This window comes from Berghia stephanieae, chromosome 9 (assembly GCF_034508935.2).
Source record: "Berghia stephanieae isolate SIO BIC M18660-M18661 chromosome 9, UCSD_Bste_1.3, whole genome shotgun sequence".
NCBI classification, from domain to species: domain Eukaryota; kingdom Metazoa; phylum Mollusca; class Gastropoda; order Nudibranchia; family Aeolidiidae; genus Berghia; species Berghia stephanieae.
In genome coordinates, this window is record NC_088368.1 from 16,763,426 (window position 1) to 16,782,420 (window position 18,995).

The 18,995-nt window shown below is 36.5% G+C and overlaps 1 protein-coding gene across 1 annotated transcript in view; it reads right to left on the minus strand.

The window, feature by feature from the left end:
• Positions 1-18,995, minus strand: part of LOC144979802 (normal mucosa of esophagus-specific gene 1 protein-like) — a 42,667-nt gene that overhangs the window by 305 nt on the left and 23,367 nt on the right. The window contains exons 2-5 of the mRNA XM_078926904.1: positions 7,085-7,132; positions 5,651-5,739; positions 4,528-4,585; positions 1-2,637 (exon numbers count right to left, since the gene is read on the minus strand). The exon at positions 1-2,637 is cut by the window's left edge and continues 305 nt beyond it. Of these exons, the coding sequence (XP_078783030.1) occupies positions 2,557-2,637; positions 4,528-4,585; positions 5,651-5,739; positions 7,085-7,129 (273 nt within the window). The 5' untranslated portion in view covers positions 7,130-7,132 and the 3' untranslated portion in view covers positions 1-2,556. The remainder of the gene's footprint in view (positions 2,638-4,527; positions 4,586-5,650; positions 5,740-7,084; positions 7,133-18,995) is intronic.

The window sequence follows — 18,995 nt, forward strand, 5'->3', positions numbered from 1 at the left end:
TCTTATAAACTGAGCCCAATCAAAATATTTCTAATTATTAATTTATCAAATCCAGCACCTTTTTTTCACGATACACAAGTAACTAATAAACATTCATATGTCACATTCACTCCGAGACTGTTATTCCCGGTTATTTTCCATTTCCATAGATATAATATAAACAATAAATAGCTTCATAACATTCTCATAATTTAAATTATGGCAATAAATAAATAAATTATGGATGTTCAGATGAAAGACTAATATGGATATATAGGATAATGGGTTAAATGGATTTATGATGGAAATGTGAATGAAAGTTAAAAATTAATTTAAGATTCAAGGAGTGGTCTTTAATAAGAAAAAACTGCGTAGGAAAATTGCCTACAATTGATTTGCTTCATTTTGTTTTGCATTTTGTTTATCCCCCCACCCCCCCTCACCCCAATCCTTTTGTAGTTTTCGATTCCCCATCTCAACTTATACAGGACCATTCAAATTAGAAATTATCTTAGACTAAAAACAAGGTAAAATCTGATGACTTCAATTTGGCAGATTGGATCACAGACATTTCTGGATGGATTGCATTGTTTCATTATCAGAATTAACAAATAAAATAAGTATTTTTATGTAATTTTTAAAATCCAAGGATGAAATTTGTCATTCATGCAATAACATTTTTTTTTCACTTAAAATCGACAATCTTCCTTTAATTTGAAAATACCGTACAGTAAAAACTTAAAAGGTTAAAATGATACAGATTAAATAAGTATAATGGCAAATTCATGATTCTTAAATTAAAATATTTATGCCTTAATACCGTTAAAATAAAATGACCAAAATGTTAGTAAAAAAATGTCTGGATCAAAAATTCAAAACCACGTAGATATTAAAATCTTTAAAATTAGAATTTACCCAAATTTGGATAAAAACTTTTGTATTTTCTAGATTTATGGGTGCTGTCGACTGGCAAGTCTATAGCGTTGGATCACTTATTGCAATGTTTAAAACGAGAACATAACAGGGTGCCCACTTTTGAGCTTAATACAAGGATGACCGAAAAGCACGAAAGAAAGGGGAAAAAAGTGGGCGAAATTGAGGACAGAAAATGACAAGATTCTAAATCCTCTATTGACAAGAATTGTAACAAAATAATATATACAGTATCTAGTAACATTATAATACAGTATCTCAGATTATGAAGAAATTCAAATAGTTAAGTAAAAACATGGAGTACCCAACTGGATGATTTGACGAAACAATGATATGTTTTGGCATGGAATTCTACATATGATATCGTACGGGTGTTGTTTTGATGAATGACTAACGTTAAATAATGAAAGCAAACTGAAATGAATGGAAGAATGGTGGAATTTAATAGAAAAATGTAAGCAAAAAATGATTTACTTCTGCATAAAGCAAACTGAAATGAATGGAAGAATGGGGTTAACTTAAGAGATCAATGTAAGTAAAAAATGATTTACTTCTGCATATTATACATGAGATGGTGAGACAAACGATATGTAATAACTTATGGCCGGAGTTGTAACAGGACAGCTCATTTATCATAATTTAATAAAAAACCAAACATATGCAGGCCTCCCTTGTAGAGAATTTAGAAAATTGATAAAATTTAGAGAATTTTGAAATTGAAAATTGTTCAGCGTTATTTTCAGTGTGCCCCCTAAAAAGTATAAATTTTCCCAACTTACAATAGAAACCGTTAACATGGATTGGAAGTAAATCCCTAAAAGGTAAACCTAAATTCAATTAACTTTTCGTGGGGTTACGATGCATCTTGAAACTGTTGGCAGGTGTGTTAATGGCAGTGGTTAATGGTTCCTAATTCGAGCATGGGTCCTCATTTGAAATTATAAAAGCGAAGAATAAGAGACAGTTTGACTATTGTTGATACACCAAGGTTGCCAATTCAGGAACTTTTACAAAAACGTATTAAACCAACCACATTCTGAGTGCTGAACTCCAGTAAAAAGACAGTATATAATGACTTTTTCCCCGTTTAACAGGTGATTGAAAAATATACTGAAAGTTTATATATAGTAAATTCCGTAAATATACGGAAAATTGGTACACTTAGTTCCAAGGAGTCAAAGTTGGATGAAAAGTTGTACAAATGTATTGATAGTTAAAAACAATCGAGTAAGAAATAATAGTTATTGAACTCAATGTGGGTTAATTGCGAATTGTAACATCTCTATGCAATTTCCAAATATGACTAAAAAGCATTCCGATCATATATTAATCACAACTATCCTTCTAAATTCTCAACTCTCATTTTAAAAAAAGAAATAAAATCATCTTCACTCAATACACTACATTACAATGTTTCATTTAGCTGCTTTGAATGATAAAATAGTTTTAAATTATTTTCTACTCATAAAAATGTAAATTCTCAATTTTAACATCGACATTATTATTCATGTTTGGTAATAAAAGCCTATATTTTCTCAAGTCTGTTTAGTTTCTTGTTTTTATTTGTCTTTCTTTTTTTTTTACATTGTTGGATCAGGCTTATCAATTTTCCATGGAGGTAAGAGAAAGAACATCAGAAGCAATTTATCTGCACTTGTAGCTTCCGATTTCCTTCCTCAATTGTTCAATCTCGGGGATTGGCTCAGGGCGCGTCAACTTGTACAACTGGAATGGGAAAGAAAAAGTGAAAACATCGATAAAATATCGATAGATTTATAATAATAATAATAATAATAATAATAATAATAATAATAATAATAATAATAATAATAATAATAATAATAATAATAATAATAATAATAATAATTTTACAGGGCTCATTCTCGTGTAAAACACAAGCTCTGGGCACTTTACAATATAAATTATCAATTTTAAGTGAAAAAAAAAAATAATACAGTAAAAATTTATAAAACATGAATACAGCTGTGGAAACGTAGTTGAATCTACAGTGGCAAAAAGTACTTTTCGATGAATTGGTGTCTTATTCAGAGGGCAGCAGGAACATTAATTGTTAGCTTGTTACATGCAACAGGACCTTGAAATAATTAACACTGACATTACTAACTCTTCCACGACTAAAGAATAAAAGATATTTCATGATAATCCTTGTATTGTTTTATAATGAATTGTATTGTAATGTGTTGTGTTATATATAACACATATCACAAACTTGGAATTTAATGACAACTTTTCAGGCCTAACTGAAATGAGGGGCCCCCGATAGCTCAGTTTGGTAGATCTCGGGTGCAGTCAGTATTTTTTTTTCTGAGCCCCCTGTTCACCAGCAGTGATTGGGTAGCTGGGTCTGTTAATCTGACGGAAAGTACTTTGATATAGACAAGCACCCTTTACAAAGAGTGGCGAGCAATTGCAATTGTCCGTGTCACGCTACCGCTATAGAAACCGGGATAAGCACCGGCTCTATGGGCTTGACGGCTATGAAGGACTACTTTTAAAATCAAATTTAAAAATCAAAACTGAAATTAACATTTTGTAGACGTTTGATTTTACATAAGATTACTAGACAAGATCATTTTTTTAAACAATGGAAATTTTTAAAGGATTTTTATGAGTCTGGTTTCATTGCTCCAATGGCAATGGCATAATTTTATGGAGCTGTATTAACTTTAAAATGTATATATAATTGAGAGAAAATAGTTGATTTTCCAAGCCTAGAACTAGCAGTGAAACTCATTACGTACGTTTGAAGAAGATTACGGTGAGTGAATAATTCTCTCTCTCTCTCTCTCTCTCTCTCTCTCTCTCTCTCTCTCTCTCTCTCTCTCCCCCCTCTCTCTCTCTCTCTCTCTCTCTCTCTCTCCCTCTCTCTCTCTCTCTCTCTCTCTCTCTCTCCCTACTCTCTCTCTCTCTCTCTCTCTCTCTCTCTCTCTCTCTCTCTCTCTCTCTCTCTCATTACAATGCCATATCCACTCGGCAATCCCATATCATTGCTTTTTTGTTTTGAATGTCATAAAGAGTTGTCGAAGAAAGTTATTTTTAAGGGTACTTGTACTTAAAGTCCTTCAGAGCCATTTGGCCCAAGGAGCCAGAATTTATCTCGAATTCTATAGCTTTAACTCACTCAACCCTAACACCGACTATATCCGTTGTTTACCAGGTTACTTTTACCCCATGCCTATTTATTACATTTTTATGAGACAAATTATAGGCGTAGTATCAAAGTTTTTAGTTTTTACATGTTAATGATAGTTCAATAAAACTATCTATGTACATTCTCATTTTTATACATTTTTTCCAATTTTGAAAAGTAACAAAAATCTCTAGGATTGAGTGAGTTAAACGGACAATAAATAGCAATTGCTGGCTACCCTTTTGACAGGGCATTATTGCAAAGTACTTTCCACCAGATCTAACTGACCCAGCTACTTATTTATTCACTGCTGGGTGAACAGGTTGTTCATAAAATTTATATATCTTCACATGGAATAAATCTCGATCGCTTAGCATGTGAAGCTAGTGCTCTACCAACTGACTTTTTAAAGGGTAAATGCCCCCCCCCCCCCGAAAAAAGCAAGGTTTTTAATATAATTTTACCTTTCTCAGATCTCGTGGGTCAACATCCTCGTGAGGGGGACCTCTGGATCGGATCAACCTGGAAGGAAATGGACGTTTTATAGACATATCATTTTTTTTTCAGCCTGAGCTAAGATCGACTTTTTATAGACATTTCAGTTTATCAATTTGGAATGAAAAGGTCAATTTATAGACATTTCGTTTAATAACATGGATATTTCATAGACATTTGTCTTGATCATACTGTAAAACAATGGTTGATTTTGTCCCTCAAATTATGGGCACAATACGTGTTGTGTTGCCGTGACGTCATTATTTTTTTAGAATCACAGAGCTGCCAACTTAAAATTTCAAAAATTCGTAAGTTTCCAAAGGAAAAAAGAAAAAGTCACTATAAATAGTCTTAGAGAAATATAATTTGCTCTCAGCATGGTCCAAAAATGAATATAGATAGTATGCGCTTGGCTAAAAAACTCATAACGTTGCCATCCTGAATAATAACGGACCAACACACAGAACTGTGTGTATCCTAAAACGTTTATAGTCGGGTTAATACAGTTCAGTGAGCATTACTCATACATGCATATGGCAAAAACAATAACAAAGACCTGAGTGACGTCATCTTCGAACTATCTATAGGTTCTAAGGAGCTAGACTTTCCTTCTCAACAATATTTATTGAGTCAAAGAGACCTACGCAGCTCGGATTTCTACGAATTTTTCGTAGTACTATGCAGGTCAGGAATCATAATGCTAACAATCTGACATGGAAACAGAATTAATGTTGTCAACCTAAAATATAAAGACAATGAAAACCAAATGGGAAAAAAAAAGAAAGAATATAGATAGTTCGAAGATGACGTCACTCAGGTCTTTGTTATTGTTTTTTGCCATCCGCGTTTATGAGTAATGCTCACTGAACTGTATTAACCCGACTATAAACGTTCATGGATACACACAGTTTTGTGTCTTGGTCCGTTATACTTCCAGATGGCAATGTTATGAGATTCTTAACCAAGCGCATGCTATCTATAAATGGCTAATACAACTTGTTAAACAATCAAATGACTGGTGTTCAATCACAAATAACTACCAACTTCACATCATATAAAACATTGCAAGAAACGTGATTCCCAGATGCTCACCTGACGTCCGGTTTAGTGTAGAGAGCGTAGACCGTGAAGGCACATGCACCACCGACGGCAGCTGTTAGAACACCCACCAGGGGGATTAACTGTGAATTGGAGAAGAAAATTAAAATCAAATCATGGGTCGTCTCCCTTGAAATGAAATTGCGTAAAGGCAATAATAATATTAATAGTAATGGCAATAATAATAATAATAATAATAATAATAATAATAATAATAATAATAATAATAATAATAATAATAATAATAATAATAATAATAATAATAATAATAATAATAAATAATAATAATAATAAACATACTTTATTCATAAAATTTTTTTTTTTAATTTTTAAATAATAAAAGTAATAATAATTATAAATAAATAAATAAATAAATAAATAAATAAATAAATAAATAAATAAATAATGGTATAGATAAATATGATTTTAAGAATCGCATTTAAAGAGAAAAAAAATCAAATAACCATCAATACTTTTTTTTTCTCATTAAGGGGAAAGAGACGTGTTTAAGTCATGTTAGAGATGTACAGATCTCTGCTTTGAACTGGCCAAGGAAAAGGCACTCACATTCTCTCACCATACTCAGGTGTAAAATGAGTACCTGGCCGTTAACAGCGTTGTCTTTGTCCGAAAAATTGTAATATCCCGTCCATGTCCCGTCCTACATGTTAAATGTTGCTGTAAGCGATATCTACCACATTTATTACGTTTTGAAACCGTCCTATGTTTATGTATTCTTTTGGTGGGAAGGGGTTAAAATTATTCCTTGGTATTGGTATATTGTTCTGCTGACGAATGGGTTGCAGCGTCCGAATCCTTTACAATTTCACCGTATTTTCACGGCCCCGTTCAGGCTTTCATTTCATGCAGCCCGAACTTGAGCATTTGTGTAGCGCAATATCCACTAAACGAAACCTGCTCAAAAGTGGTCCCTTGTCAACAGCCACATTTAACATTCGTGTAGGACGGAACGAGACGCTTACTGGGGCGATTTTCTCGGACAGACAACGCTGTTAACGGACGGGTAGGGTAGTCATTTTACACCGAGAGAATGTGAGTTAAGTCACTCAATCCTACAGATTTTTGAAACTTTTCAAAATTGGAAAAAAATGTATTATCAATGAACATGTACATAGTTTTATTCAACTACCATTAACATGCACAAACTAAAAACGTTAGCTTTGATACTACGCCTAGAAAAATGTAATAAATAGGCATGGGATAAAAGTAAACTACCGATAGAATCGGTGTTTGGGTTGAGTGAGTTAAGAGCCTTTTTCCAAGGACTCAACTATACGTCGCTCAGAGCGGGACTCGAACCCAGGATCTTCCGATCCGAAGGCGAGTGTCATACCAGAAGACCACATAACCCCATAGTGGTGATGGGTCACAAAATACAGGCTTGAAATCCATTTAACTTGGACTTACCTCGTAATGTTTGGCGAGAGCTTTGAATCCGAATAGTCTGCTCATGATCTGGAGGGATAGACGGAAATATACATGGCAATGAAGTTGTCTGAAACGGAAACGATGTCCTAAAGTGGAACGAGAGAGAGAGAGAGAGAGAGAGAGAGAGAGAGAGAGAGAGAGAGAGAGAGAGAGAGAGAGAGAAGACAAGAGAGAGAGAGAGAGAGAGAGAGAGAGAGAGAAGAGAGAGAGAGAGAGAGAGAGAGAGAGAGAGAGAGAGAGAGAGTATGCTAGCTTCATGCAATGACAAAACAACTGTTCTTCTTTATAATATAATTATAATGCACAATGATACTTAAGAGATTTAGGTGATCTCCCAACACGTCAAAAAGTCTAAAGAATTCTCAGGTTTAATAGATTTTGATAAATTGGGAATCAACTTAGTTTATCAATACAAGAAGGAAATTATTATGTTTTTTGGTCACATTTTTTTTTTTTGGTTACAGTGTTCGGTATTATATACTGCAAACCGAAAATGAAGAGAGTAGAAAAGTTGCCTGAAGACAGTAAGGTCGTAGGTTCAAGCCCCCATCGCCACGAAATTAAAAAAAAATTCTCTATTGTCTTCTGGCAAAAATATCGACGTGAACAAATTAATTTGCAGATTGGATTTTGATAACCGAACGCAATTTAATGTTAAAATGGACAATCTTTTGTGTTGGTTTGAGAGAATTTCCATTACAACAAGAAGATCATTAAAAAATTGAACCTACACATTAGTACACGTCGCAAAATAAATAAATAAAATATTTAAAATTGAGCTTTACATAGCGCAATATCCACTAAATGTGCTCAAAGCGCTTTACAAGGGGTCCCTGGTCAACAGCAACATTTAACATGTAGGACGGGACATGAAGCCTGTTAGGCGATATTACAATTTTTCGGACGAAGACAACGCTGTTAACGGCCAAGTACTCATTTTACACCTGAGTACGGTGAGAGAATGTGAGTAAGGAGCCTTTTCCAAGGACTCAACTATGCGCCGAGCGCGAGGCTCGAACCCAGGGCCTTCCGATCCGAAAGCAAGTGTCATACCACTTGACCACATGCCGCACATAAATAAATAAATAAATAAATAAATAAATAAATAAATAAATAAATAGATAGATAAATAAATAAATGAGCTAGAATTGTGTCAATAACTCAATAACCCTATCAAGGAATTAACCAATACCCGTGTATTACTAAGTAAAAGTAGGATATTCGCCAATGCTTTCAGATAACCCAGCAATTTTGAAGTAGGCCAGTAGCATAGATTTACACCTTGTATTACAATTACAGGGTGTAGCAATAGTAGTAATGACTAAATGATGATGTATTTTCGGTGCTTTGTTGTGACTTATTTCATTTCACTGCCAAGCTTGTAATCAAACGCTAACTCAAAGAACAGGAGAAAATTAAGGTGAGAAATATCTATAATATTTGAAATCGTAAATCCTACAATGCGAGCGAGAGAGAAGGAGTTACAAGAGCGATGCCAAGTTTTGAATTAGAGGTACTTCATTCAGTAAAGCCTAGGTCACGACCCATACACAAACAATCTGATTTCAATACGCATACAGTAAGGTGTATTTAAATATATATATATATATATATATATATATATATATATATATATATATATATATATATATATATATATATTGCTGAAATGAGAAACACGACACGAGCGCGCACAAGCAAACACTTTAACACTAACATGCGGCTCTGTGGTATTGTGGTAAGACTCGCTTTCGGATCGGAAGGTCCAGGATTCGAGCCTCGTTCGGCGCATAGTTGAGTCCTTGAAAAAGGCTCTTTGCTCACATGCTCTCACTGTGTAAACTGAGTTTCCGGTGTCTGTCAGAAAAAAAAATTGTAATACCGCCGAACAGGCGTCATGTCATGTCTCGTTCTACAAGTTACGTGTTGAAGTTGGTCATGGACCATTTGTAAAGCCCTTTGAGCACGTTTAGTGGATATTGCGCTATATAAAAGCTCAATTTAAAAAATAATAAAACGATAAGATATGAGAGAGAGAGAGAGAGAGAGAGAGAGAGAAAAGAAGAGAAAAGAGAGAAGAGAGAAAGAGAAAGAGAAGAGAAGAGAAGAAAGAGAGAAGAGAGAAAGAGAAAGAGAAAGGAGAAAGAGAGAAGAAGAGAAGAGAAGAGAAAGAGAAAGAGAGAAAGAGAAAGAAAGAAAGAGAGAGAGAGAGAGAGAGAGAGAGAGAGAGAGAGAGAGAGAGAGAGATAGAGCAAAATCACGGACAGCTTATTATTCTTCTAATTGGGAATACATACTATAGATAGTATGCAGATGACGTCACTCAGGCCTTTGTTATTGTTTTTGCCATCCGCGTTTATGAGTTGTTCTCACTAAACTGTATTAACCAGACTATAAAAGTTCATGGTTACACAGAGTTTGTTTGTTGGTCCGTTATACTTCCGGGTGGCAATGTTGTGAACTCCTTGGCCAAGCGCATTCTATCTATAACTTATCCTGACAGCCTTCTTCATTCACACAAACACACACACATATACCCGCGCAGAGAGAGAGAGAGAGAGAGAGAGAGAGAGAGAGAGAGAGAGAGAGAGAGAGAGAGAGAGCCATGTATCCAAACGAAATCCAGCACAAGATAAGTGTTTACTCTAATGAATTCAATCTGACAGGCGGAGTCCCACCTGGGTTGTATCTTTCATGAAAGGTCTGGCATCTCCAGATTTCTCAGTAAGCGGCCACTTATTTCAGTAGACCTCAGTTTGATAGCAAAGGACGTTTGGTCACGTAGGCCAACTAATCACAGAGGAGGACACACCACGGAGTCACGCTATGAATATAATAACTCATTAAAAACGATTGGGGTCGCTCTCCTCACAAGCAACTAACCGGGACCTTTATCAAGGACATCGATAAAAATAATGCAGTTGACGTCACTCGTCTTTTTGCTTTTGTATTTAGACCGCCAGTTGGGTGATTAGTTCTCAATAAAGTCCCTCCAGCAAATGATAAACATTAAAGGTGATGTCTTGTTACGGATGCAGTCCCAGATTCTCCTCTTTACACCTTACACAATTGTGATTGGGTAGATGGGTCTATTAGTTATGACGAAAGTCTAGTAGTGTCCTACAGACAGGATAACAAGCAATAAATAGTCATACATTCAACGCTACCGAAAACGATAGTAAAATCAAATCTAGCCAACAAAGTGCTTTGGGGGGGGGGGGGGGGAGAGAGAGAGAGAGAGAGAGAGAGAGAGAGAGAGAGAGAGAGAGAGGAGAGAGAGAGAGAGAGAGAGAGAGAGAGAGAGGGGAGAGAGAGAGAGAGAGAGAGAGAGAGAGAGAGAGAGAGGGGGGGGGGGAGAGAGTATAGTCAGAAAATAGTGCAAGATGTTAATGTCAAGTGGTCACGCAAGATCCGGACTCAGGAAAGGAAACGCACTCTGCAGTCGTCACACAATGACTCAAGACACGAAGGGTAACGAAATTATGGCGAGACTTTAACTTTAGGGCCTGTCGTTCTCCCTCATGATTCATCGGCTGCGATGCCTCGGTTGATTTCGGGGCGCTCTACCCATGTAGATCTTGCAACAATCTGCCGCGACATCTAGTCTCCCCCCCCCCCTCCCCCTTCTCTCTCTCTCTCTCTCTCTCTCTCTCTCCATTACACACACACACACACCCTCTCTCTATTTTCTCTAACTTCTCTCCCTTTCATGCCACGATTAACTTTGGATAAAACTAGTTAACTACGCCACTACCACATCATCTCATTCATCTGTGGTATTTCATTCATCCTGTTTTGTTGATAAAGGGGAAACCCGAAACGTTCATTTGATCTGTTTTAAAAAAAATTAAATTGAAGCCTACCTTCAACTTTACGTTATTATTTATTACTTCGAGCTTCGAGCAGCAACATTTACATTAACTTTGTCAATTATGTATTATTAAAACAACAACAGTGACCCAATCACAATTAAACAAAGAGGCGCCATCAAGCAATTCAGCCACCATCCCTCAACCCTCCCAACCTAAAGAAAGTTTACAGCTCGTAATAATTAATGACAAAGAAAATATAAACTGGGTTGAACGTAAATATACAAACAAACGACAGATGAATGACTTGTCAACCATTAGGGTCATGTATGTTACATTTTATAACATTGCTGGTGAAACACGTTTCAGGGATTGAAACTGATAGCAAAATTAAATGTATTTCCTCGATTAATCTCACTAGTCGCTTCGGGTGTGTGTCTGTGTGTGTGTGTGGTGTGTGTGTGTATGTAAGAAGTCCCAGCTTCGAGTTTTTCCAAGATGCGGGTCATTTAAATCTCTTTCCACCCCCACCCCCTCTCTCTTTCTCCCTTACACACACTCTCTCTCTCTCTCTCTCTCTCTCTCTCTCTCTCTCTCTCTCTCTCTCTCTCTCTCCCCAGGAAGGAAGAGTTTTCTGACCAATGTATCCACAGTACAGCAATTAGTTAAGTTAATACGTTAATAAGTGGTTGAATATATTCCAATGCAGCAATGTTAAACCAAGCCTATAATTACGATCGGGTGTCAGACTTGTAAATAAGTTCAAGTTGATATAACTTACGTGGATAAAAATAAAATCTATTAAATTCCTGTTATGGGCGTTGTAATACAAGTACAATGTACATAATATTCATTTGTTAATCATCTTTACATCCGCTTTGATTAAATGAAAATATAACAAAACAAAACAACATCAAACATTAGCTAGTTCTCCACTTTCCCGAGGAAAACGGATGATCTAAGAAATAAAATTACCCGAGACTCAACCTTATAAAATCGAGACAAGAAACTTAAGAGCTCGATGGACATGAAATGTTAAGTAAACATAACATTTTGAGTATTGATGGTATGCGTAACCTTCAAGGTTAGTACGTGAGAGAGAATTTAATGAGAAGTAATCACACAACTGAAGTTAGAAGCTGCGAAAACCCGTGCAAAATTTAGGTTATACTACAATGAAACAATAATAATATAGAGGATGTATAGATAGTATGCGCTTGGCTTAGAAGTAGTGCCGCGCTGAGGACCGGACCGAGGACCGGTCCCACGGTCTTTTAGCTGTGAACCGTGGTCCAGTCCCAAAGAGGAAGACCGCCGGCGGTCCTCACTTCTTATCACCTTTCAACGGTCTCGCGCCATACTACTTCCCCAGCGATTCGTTGCCTCGGTCCTTTGCCTATCTTCCACCAATCACCACCCATCCCACTTAATTAATCGCACCCACCCCCCTTTGCCATACACTAAACGACACAGACGACCATAGAGGCAGACGACCACCTCCCTCCACTCCGCAAACCGCCCTTTCGTGTGTGAGATGGGGGGAACAGGAGGCGCACGCCTTGGACGATTCCATTATACGGGGTAAATTTCAAAATTTACTACACCATAATGATCGCAATGACAATGATCTATGAAGGCATGACCCCTCTTCTCTAATGGGTTATTGTTTGAAATGTATGTGACTACTAAAGATGTGTGTGTGTGTGTGTGTGTGTGTGTGTGTGTCGAACCTAGCAAGTTGCAAGTCTGATTTTTTGTTTTCTTTTGTCCATCTCTTGTCGCCACTCCTTTCTATCGCATTGTTGTCATTTAAAATAATACAATAATATTAAAATTTCGTTTGGTGTTTTAACTAATCAAGTAATATGAGTTTCATTAGTTTCTTCCGTCCAAAAAAACCAGTTATAACGTCTGTATTTTTAAAAGGTCCAATAGAATATTTGGGGACCCCGATAGCTCAGTTGATAGAGCACTCTCTTTATACGCAAAGGGCCAGAGATCGATCCCGGGTGCAGTCGATTTTTTTCTGAATCCCTGTCTACTCAGCAATGAATGGGTAGCTGAGTTTGTTAGATCTGGCGAAAAGTCACCATCGACCCCTCTTATCACCTCATCCACCCCCTCTTATTATAACTTCACGTCTCTCTCTTACTCTTCAATGCTCGCTGCCCTCTAATGTGTGTGGTGGGGGGGGGGGGGGGGGGTAGGAGTTGCGTGTGTGTATCAACGCCACGAACAACTCGATCAACGCCTTGGGCGATGCCATTATCTCCGTTAATGGGGATAAATTTCAAATTTTATTAAATTATCGAAGTAACAATGAAGTACGGTGAGCAAATAAAGAAGGCATCACCCCTCTTCTCTAATTAGGTTACAATTTGAAATGAGTGTGACTACTCCGTGTGTTTTACTCCTGTAGGCCACGGTTTTCATCGTGTAGCGGTCTTTAACGTTTCAAGAATGAACGGACCGGTCTAGAGACCGGTCCTTGCGGTCTTCATTTCCCAAGGACCGTAGGACCGTGGTCCTTAAGCTTGCCAAGGACCGCCCCGCACTACTTAGAAGCTCATAACATTGCCATCCGGAAGTATAACAGACCAACACACAAAACTGTGTGTATCCATGAACGTTTCTAGATAGAATGCGCTTGGCCAAGGAGTTCACAACATTGCCATCCGGAAGTATAACGGACCAACACACAAACTCTGTCTAACCATGAACTTTTATAGTCTGGTTAATACAGTTTAGTGAGAACAACTCACAAACGCGGATGGCAAAAACAATAACAAAGGCCTGAGTGACGTCATCTGCATACTATCTATAGAGGATGTATAGATAGTATGCGCTTGGCTTAGAAGCTCATAACATTGCCACCCGGAAGTATAACGGACCAACACACAAAACTGTGTGTATCCATGAACGTTTATAGTCAGGTTAATACAGTTCAGTGAGCATTACTCATAAACGCGGATGGCAAAAAACAATAACAAAGACCTGAATGACGTCATCTTCGAACTATCTATACCAACTTGACACGGGCTGATCTAAATATAGACCTCTACATCGCTCTTAAAACTCTCTTGCAGTTTCCTGTTTATGTATTTCAGTCTCGGACTCTTTTATCTTTAAAATAGCTGAAGGCAAAAGATCACGTATCTCCTCCATACAATTTCCTTGAAATTGAACATGATTAGGCAATTATATAAATATATACACAGTGTGGTTATAATTTACAAATGAAACCAGGATTAAAATAGAAAATCAAAGTAATAACGAAACGATTCCGTTTTTCAAAGAGACATTGTTCGTTCAATGACGCCCACACAGAATAAAGCACTTAAAATAAACATGATAAAATAAATATTTTAAAAAAAAAGAAGAAAAGGTTAGACGTTTAAACAAATTCATGATTTTCTTTTCCTTTCAGTCACGTAGGCGCTTAACTGAAGTTCCCCTGGTGACAAGAGAACGAGTGAGTCACAAATCAGAAATCAGGAAGAGTGTTTTTTTTACATCGAAATTTTATGGTGATTGTTATTTAATATGTATTTGAGATTAGACAGGCAGACAGACAGACAGATAGATAGATAGACAGACAGACAGACAGACAGACAGACAGACAGACAGACAGACAGACAGACAGACAGACAGATAGATAGATAGATAGATAGATAGATAGATAGATAGATAGATAGGTAGACAGACAGACAGATAGATAGAGATAGATAGATAGATAGATAGATAGATAGACAGACAGACAGATAGAGAGATAGATAGATAGATAGATAGACAGACAGACAGATAGAGAGATAGATAGATAGGTAGACAGACAGACAGACAGACAGACAGACAGATAGATAGATAGATAGATAGATAGATAGATAGACAGACAGACAGACAGATAGAGAGATATATGTTTTTCTGCACCTTGAGGATCATCTATAATCAATCGATATGTGACGTAATAGTTTTCTGGCCAAAACCAATGTTTTTGTCTGCCTACGACAAATGAAGTGAAGACAACAGATAAGATAAGATGAAAGAGAAAGCAAAATAAGCTGGCCTTTTTAGTCGAAGGCGGCCCGGTGTGTGGACAGTAATGCCGTACTCTGGAAAAACGCATATTTAAAAAATGTGGCCAGAAACTCGTCCTTCAAATATCGAGCGATTTAAATGACCCTCATCTTGGCAAAAATTATCAAACCTGGGACTTCGAGAAGTCAAACTGGAAGTCCCAGGTTTTGAGAGTTTTTGCCAAGATGAGGGTCATTTAAATCGATTGATAGTTGAAGGACACGTTTTATGGCCAAATTTTTAAATATGTTTTTTTCCAGATACGGCAAAGTGGTAAATGGAAGGAGAACGGGAAGAAAAAAGAAGTCAGTAATTTCAAGATCCGCCGAATGTCTGTATTTTTCGTCTTTTTCTGGGTTCTCACGCCTTTTTGTATTTTCTTATTACTTTGAATTATGTTTATTTGGTTCGGTAGCCAAAAGGCCAGTGAATCGTCCCAATACAAATTCAAGCGATGTTGAAAGAAATCAGTCGCCGGATAGGTAAATGCTCGTAAATTGCTAACTGTGTCCTTGGTTCAGACAATGTACGTATAGATATTGACTCACTCGACTCGCGTGTGAATGCGTACAATGGCCCATGGCCATTCAAAGCCACCGACGGGTTTATAAATGTAAGAATGATATGCGTAGATCAAAATGGGAGCCATTAATGTAAAATCCAGTAAGACGAACTTAGCAGCTTATAGAGGGAACAATGATGACGTCACTCCGCTATTTTTTGATATTTTAGACAGCCTATTAGTGATAAGTTCTTGGTAAATTATATCGTAAAAGGATACACACTGTTTTGTGTGTTGGTGTTTAATTTGATTGGCGGATGGTGTGTGAGTATACACTAAACGCATAGCATCAATGCTATTATTGTATTGCGCCAAAACACTTTTCCCCCATTTTCCCAGAGTGCATCTAATGACCTTCAACTTGCAAAAATTCTCAAGCCCAATATAAAGAAGTTTCTCCCCTTTGTTTACTTATTATAATAAATATAATTAAAAGGTCAAAGTAAAAGTCACAGCAACCTGCACTAAAAATAAAAACCGGCATGAGTTAAAAGGGTTCAATCAAAAATATCGATACGGAGGCTTCGCCCGTTAATGGAATAACTCCGCGATACCATCAGCCCCTCAGAGAGTTGGGTAATATTCCAATATTCATGGCGACAATTTGGAAACAGCCATTAGTGTTAGATAAAAATCTAAAAAAAAAAGTATGTGTAAGGAAAAGTGTCAAAGCAAGATAAAAACAAACAAACAAAAAACAAACAACAAACGAAAAACAAAGAAACAAAAAACATCACAAGAAATAAGCCTCCCTCAACTGGGGATCAAACCTCAGACCTCCTGATGTTTTCGTCCCGGTCCTCTCGTGTTCAATATTTGTGTTTTGTTATGAACACACACAATAGTTTTTAGATAGTATGCACTTGGCTAAGAAGTTCACAACATTGCCATCCGGAAGTATAACTGGCCAACACACAAAACTGTGTGTAATCATGATCGTTTATAGTCTGGTTAATACAGTTTAGTGAGAATTACTCATAAACGCGGATGGTAAAAGTAGTAAGATCGAGAGAATAAAGTGAGAACTTGTTACCCAACTGGAGGTCTAAAAACAATAACAAAGAGCCGATTGACGTCAACCGCATTCATTCTATTGATTGACGAGATAACGTTACAGAGTTGGGGTGAGGGGGAGGGTTGGGAGGGTGAAGGGGATGATTGGAGACCGTACCGTTGACTATCACGATCTCATTGATAAATACATAACAGCACCAAAGTCTTGGGCAATGTTACAGAGTCTGCTTAATGGATATTGCGTGTAGACCTCCTGTTTTGTTGATTCTATCGTCATCATGGAATTGGACAGCAATGTCCATCCCGATAATGACTTATTGGCCAATGTCACAGCCTTAAATATAGATAGAAAGAAGATTACGTCACTCAGGCCTTTGTAATTATTTTTTTTTTGTCATCCATGTGAATGTGAGTAATTCTCACTAAACTGTATTTACCAGACTATAAACGTTTAAGTTTACACATAGTTTTGCGTGTTGGTCCGTTATAGATAGAATGCGCTTGGCTAAGAAACTCATAACATTGCCACCCGGAAGTATAACGAACCAACACACAAAACTATGTGTAATCTTAAACGTTTATAGACTGGTTAATACAGTTTAGTGAGAATCACTCACAAACGCGGATGGCAAAATACAATAACAAAGACTAGAGTGACGTCAACTTCATTCTATCTATACTTCCTGATGGTAATGTTGTGAGTTTCTTCAAAACAGAACAAAGAAGCCACAAATATTTCAAAATCAGTTGCATCCCATGGTTTAGTTGGCAGACGTGCGTTTCCTGCCCTGTTGTACTAGTACTATTTTCATATAACCAATGAGAACCAAATAGATGTGTTGTTGAACATTTTATTTCAGATGTTGATTGGTTTATGAAAACGAAAATAGGAACGTGACACTGACCGCATTGCCAATGGCGTGGAGTATTAAGTTACGAAGTTTTCAGATGACACCAATGATGCAAGTATATCTGGTGGACCTCAATGAGTTGGCACGAGTCCCTGGTCATTAATTAGCACTGTCGTGATATTGGCCAATGTCAATACTCTCAGCTTATAGGATGCAATGAATAATATTACTACTAATATTATTAGCTAGGCTGACCCAACATGGCGGAGTCCCCGATTGGAAATAGGAAAATTCGTGCTTCACATCCTGTTTTGTCTCCGAATACTGTCAATCTTGGATATTTTTGCCTTTATTTACGACGACTAATAACTAAAAGCTTACCAACATAGCATTTTATTTTGACGAATAATGTAACATGACATTGGATATTATTATTGTATTTTGAATATCAATTATTTGAAACTCTCGAATGTACAAATTGGACATGCCAAATGAATGTAAATATAGTGTTAATTATACTACGAATATTGAATATGACATAATCTATTTATGTATTAAATATTTAATTCTCAACATCATCAATTAATTGACATTGAATACTATTTATATAATTGATAAATTGTATCTATGCATAAAAGTTACACAGAACATTTAAAGGCTTTTAGAACCTAATAGGTCTTAAACGAAACGATACAATAGAGCAGTAAAATTAGGTGCCCCAAACGTAAACAAAACAAGTTGCTAGTGATTTTCGTTAGGGACCGGAAAAATTTACGCACAAAATAGGTCTCCCAATTTTGTAGTTTGAGTTGTAGGCAATACACTTTCAGTATTGAAAATATGTTTACATAAAATCTAACAGTTGCAGAAATAATAATATAAGACTAAATTATTCTGAAAATCAGGCTCCGAATAATTCTCGTTTTGTTCACACCAGCGCAATAATTTGCTCTGGTCTAAAAATAGATAGACTGTAACTTGTGGTAAATTTTACCTTTTGTTCCATAAAATATCCATATCTAGACATTATTTGATGCATGATCGAGTATTTATGAATATGTGTTTCTTTTGCCACCTAACAGCCAAATTTTAAAGGTTATTTTTTTCTATAAATTACATTGGAACTTGAGCTGTCAAGACAGGAACATGTGGTTTGCCATGTGCTTCTAGAGCTTTGTTTACGTTAAGGGCACCTAATTTTACTGCTCTATAGGTCTTAAACGAAACGATACAATACGATACGATATGAAGTAATCGTAGTCCTAAACCTCAACAATGCCCTTGGGACACCGACTCCTTTAGCTTTTCTATTAGAAAATGCTGACTTGGGACGTTGGTGGGAATGAAGCAGTGACAAATTAAATATTATTTTACACGACGGCCAAGATGCGAATTTTACTCCATAAAATGGACATTTAAGTTCCAAATGACGGGTATGAGGACAAATGAATATATATTTTTTTTATATATGCTTTGTTTTTTTTAATCTTTGTTTTATTTATTTATTTTTATTTACTTTAATTTGTAGGACCACAGGTGTTCACACATTCCACCTGAAATGGCAACGACCAGAAAATAAT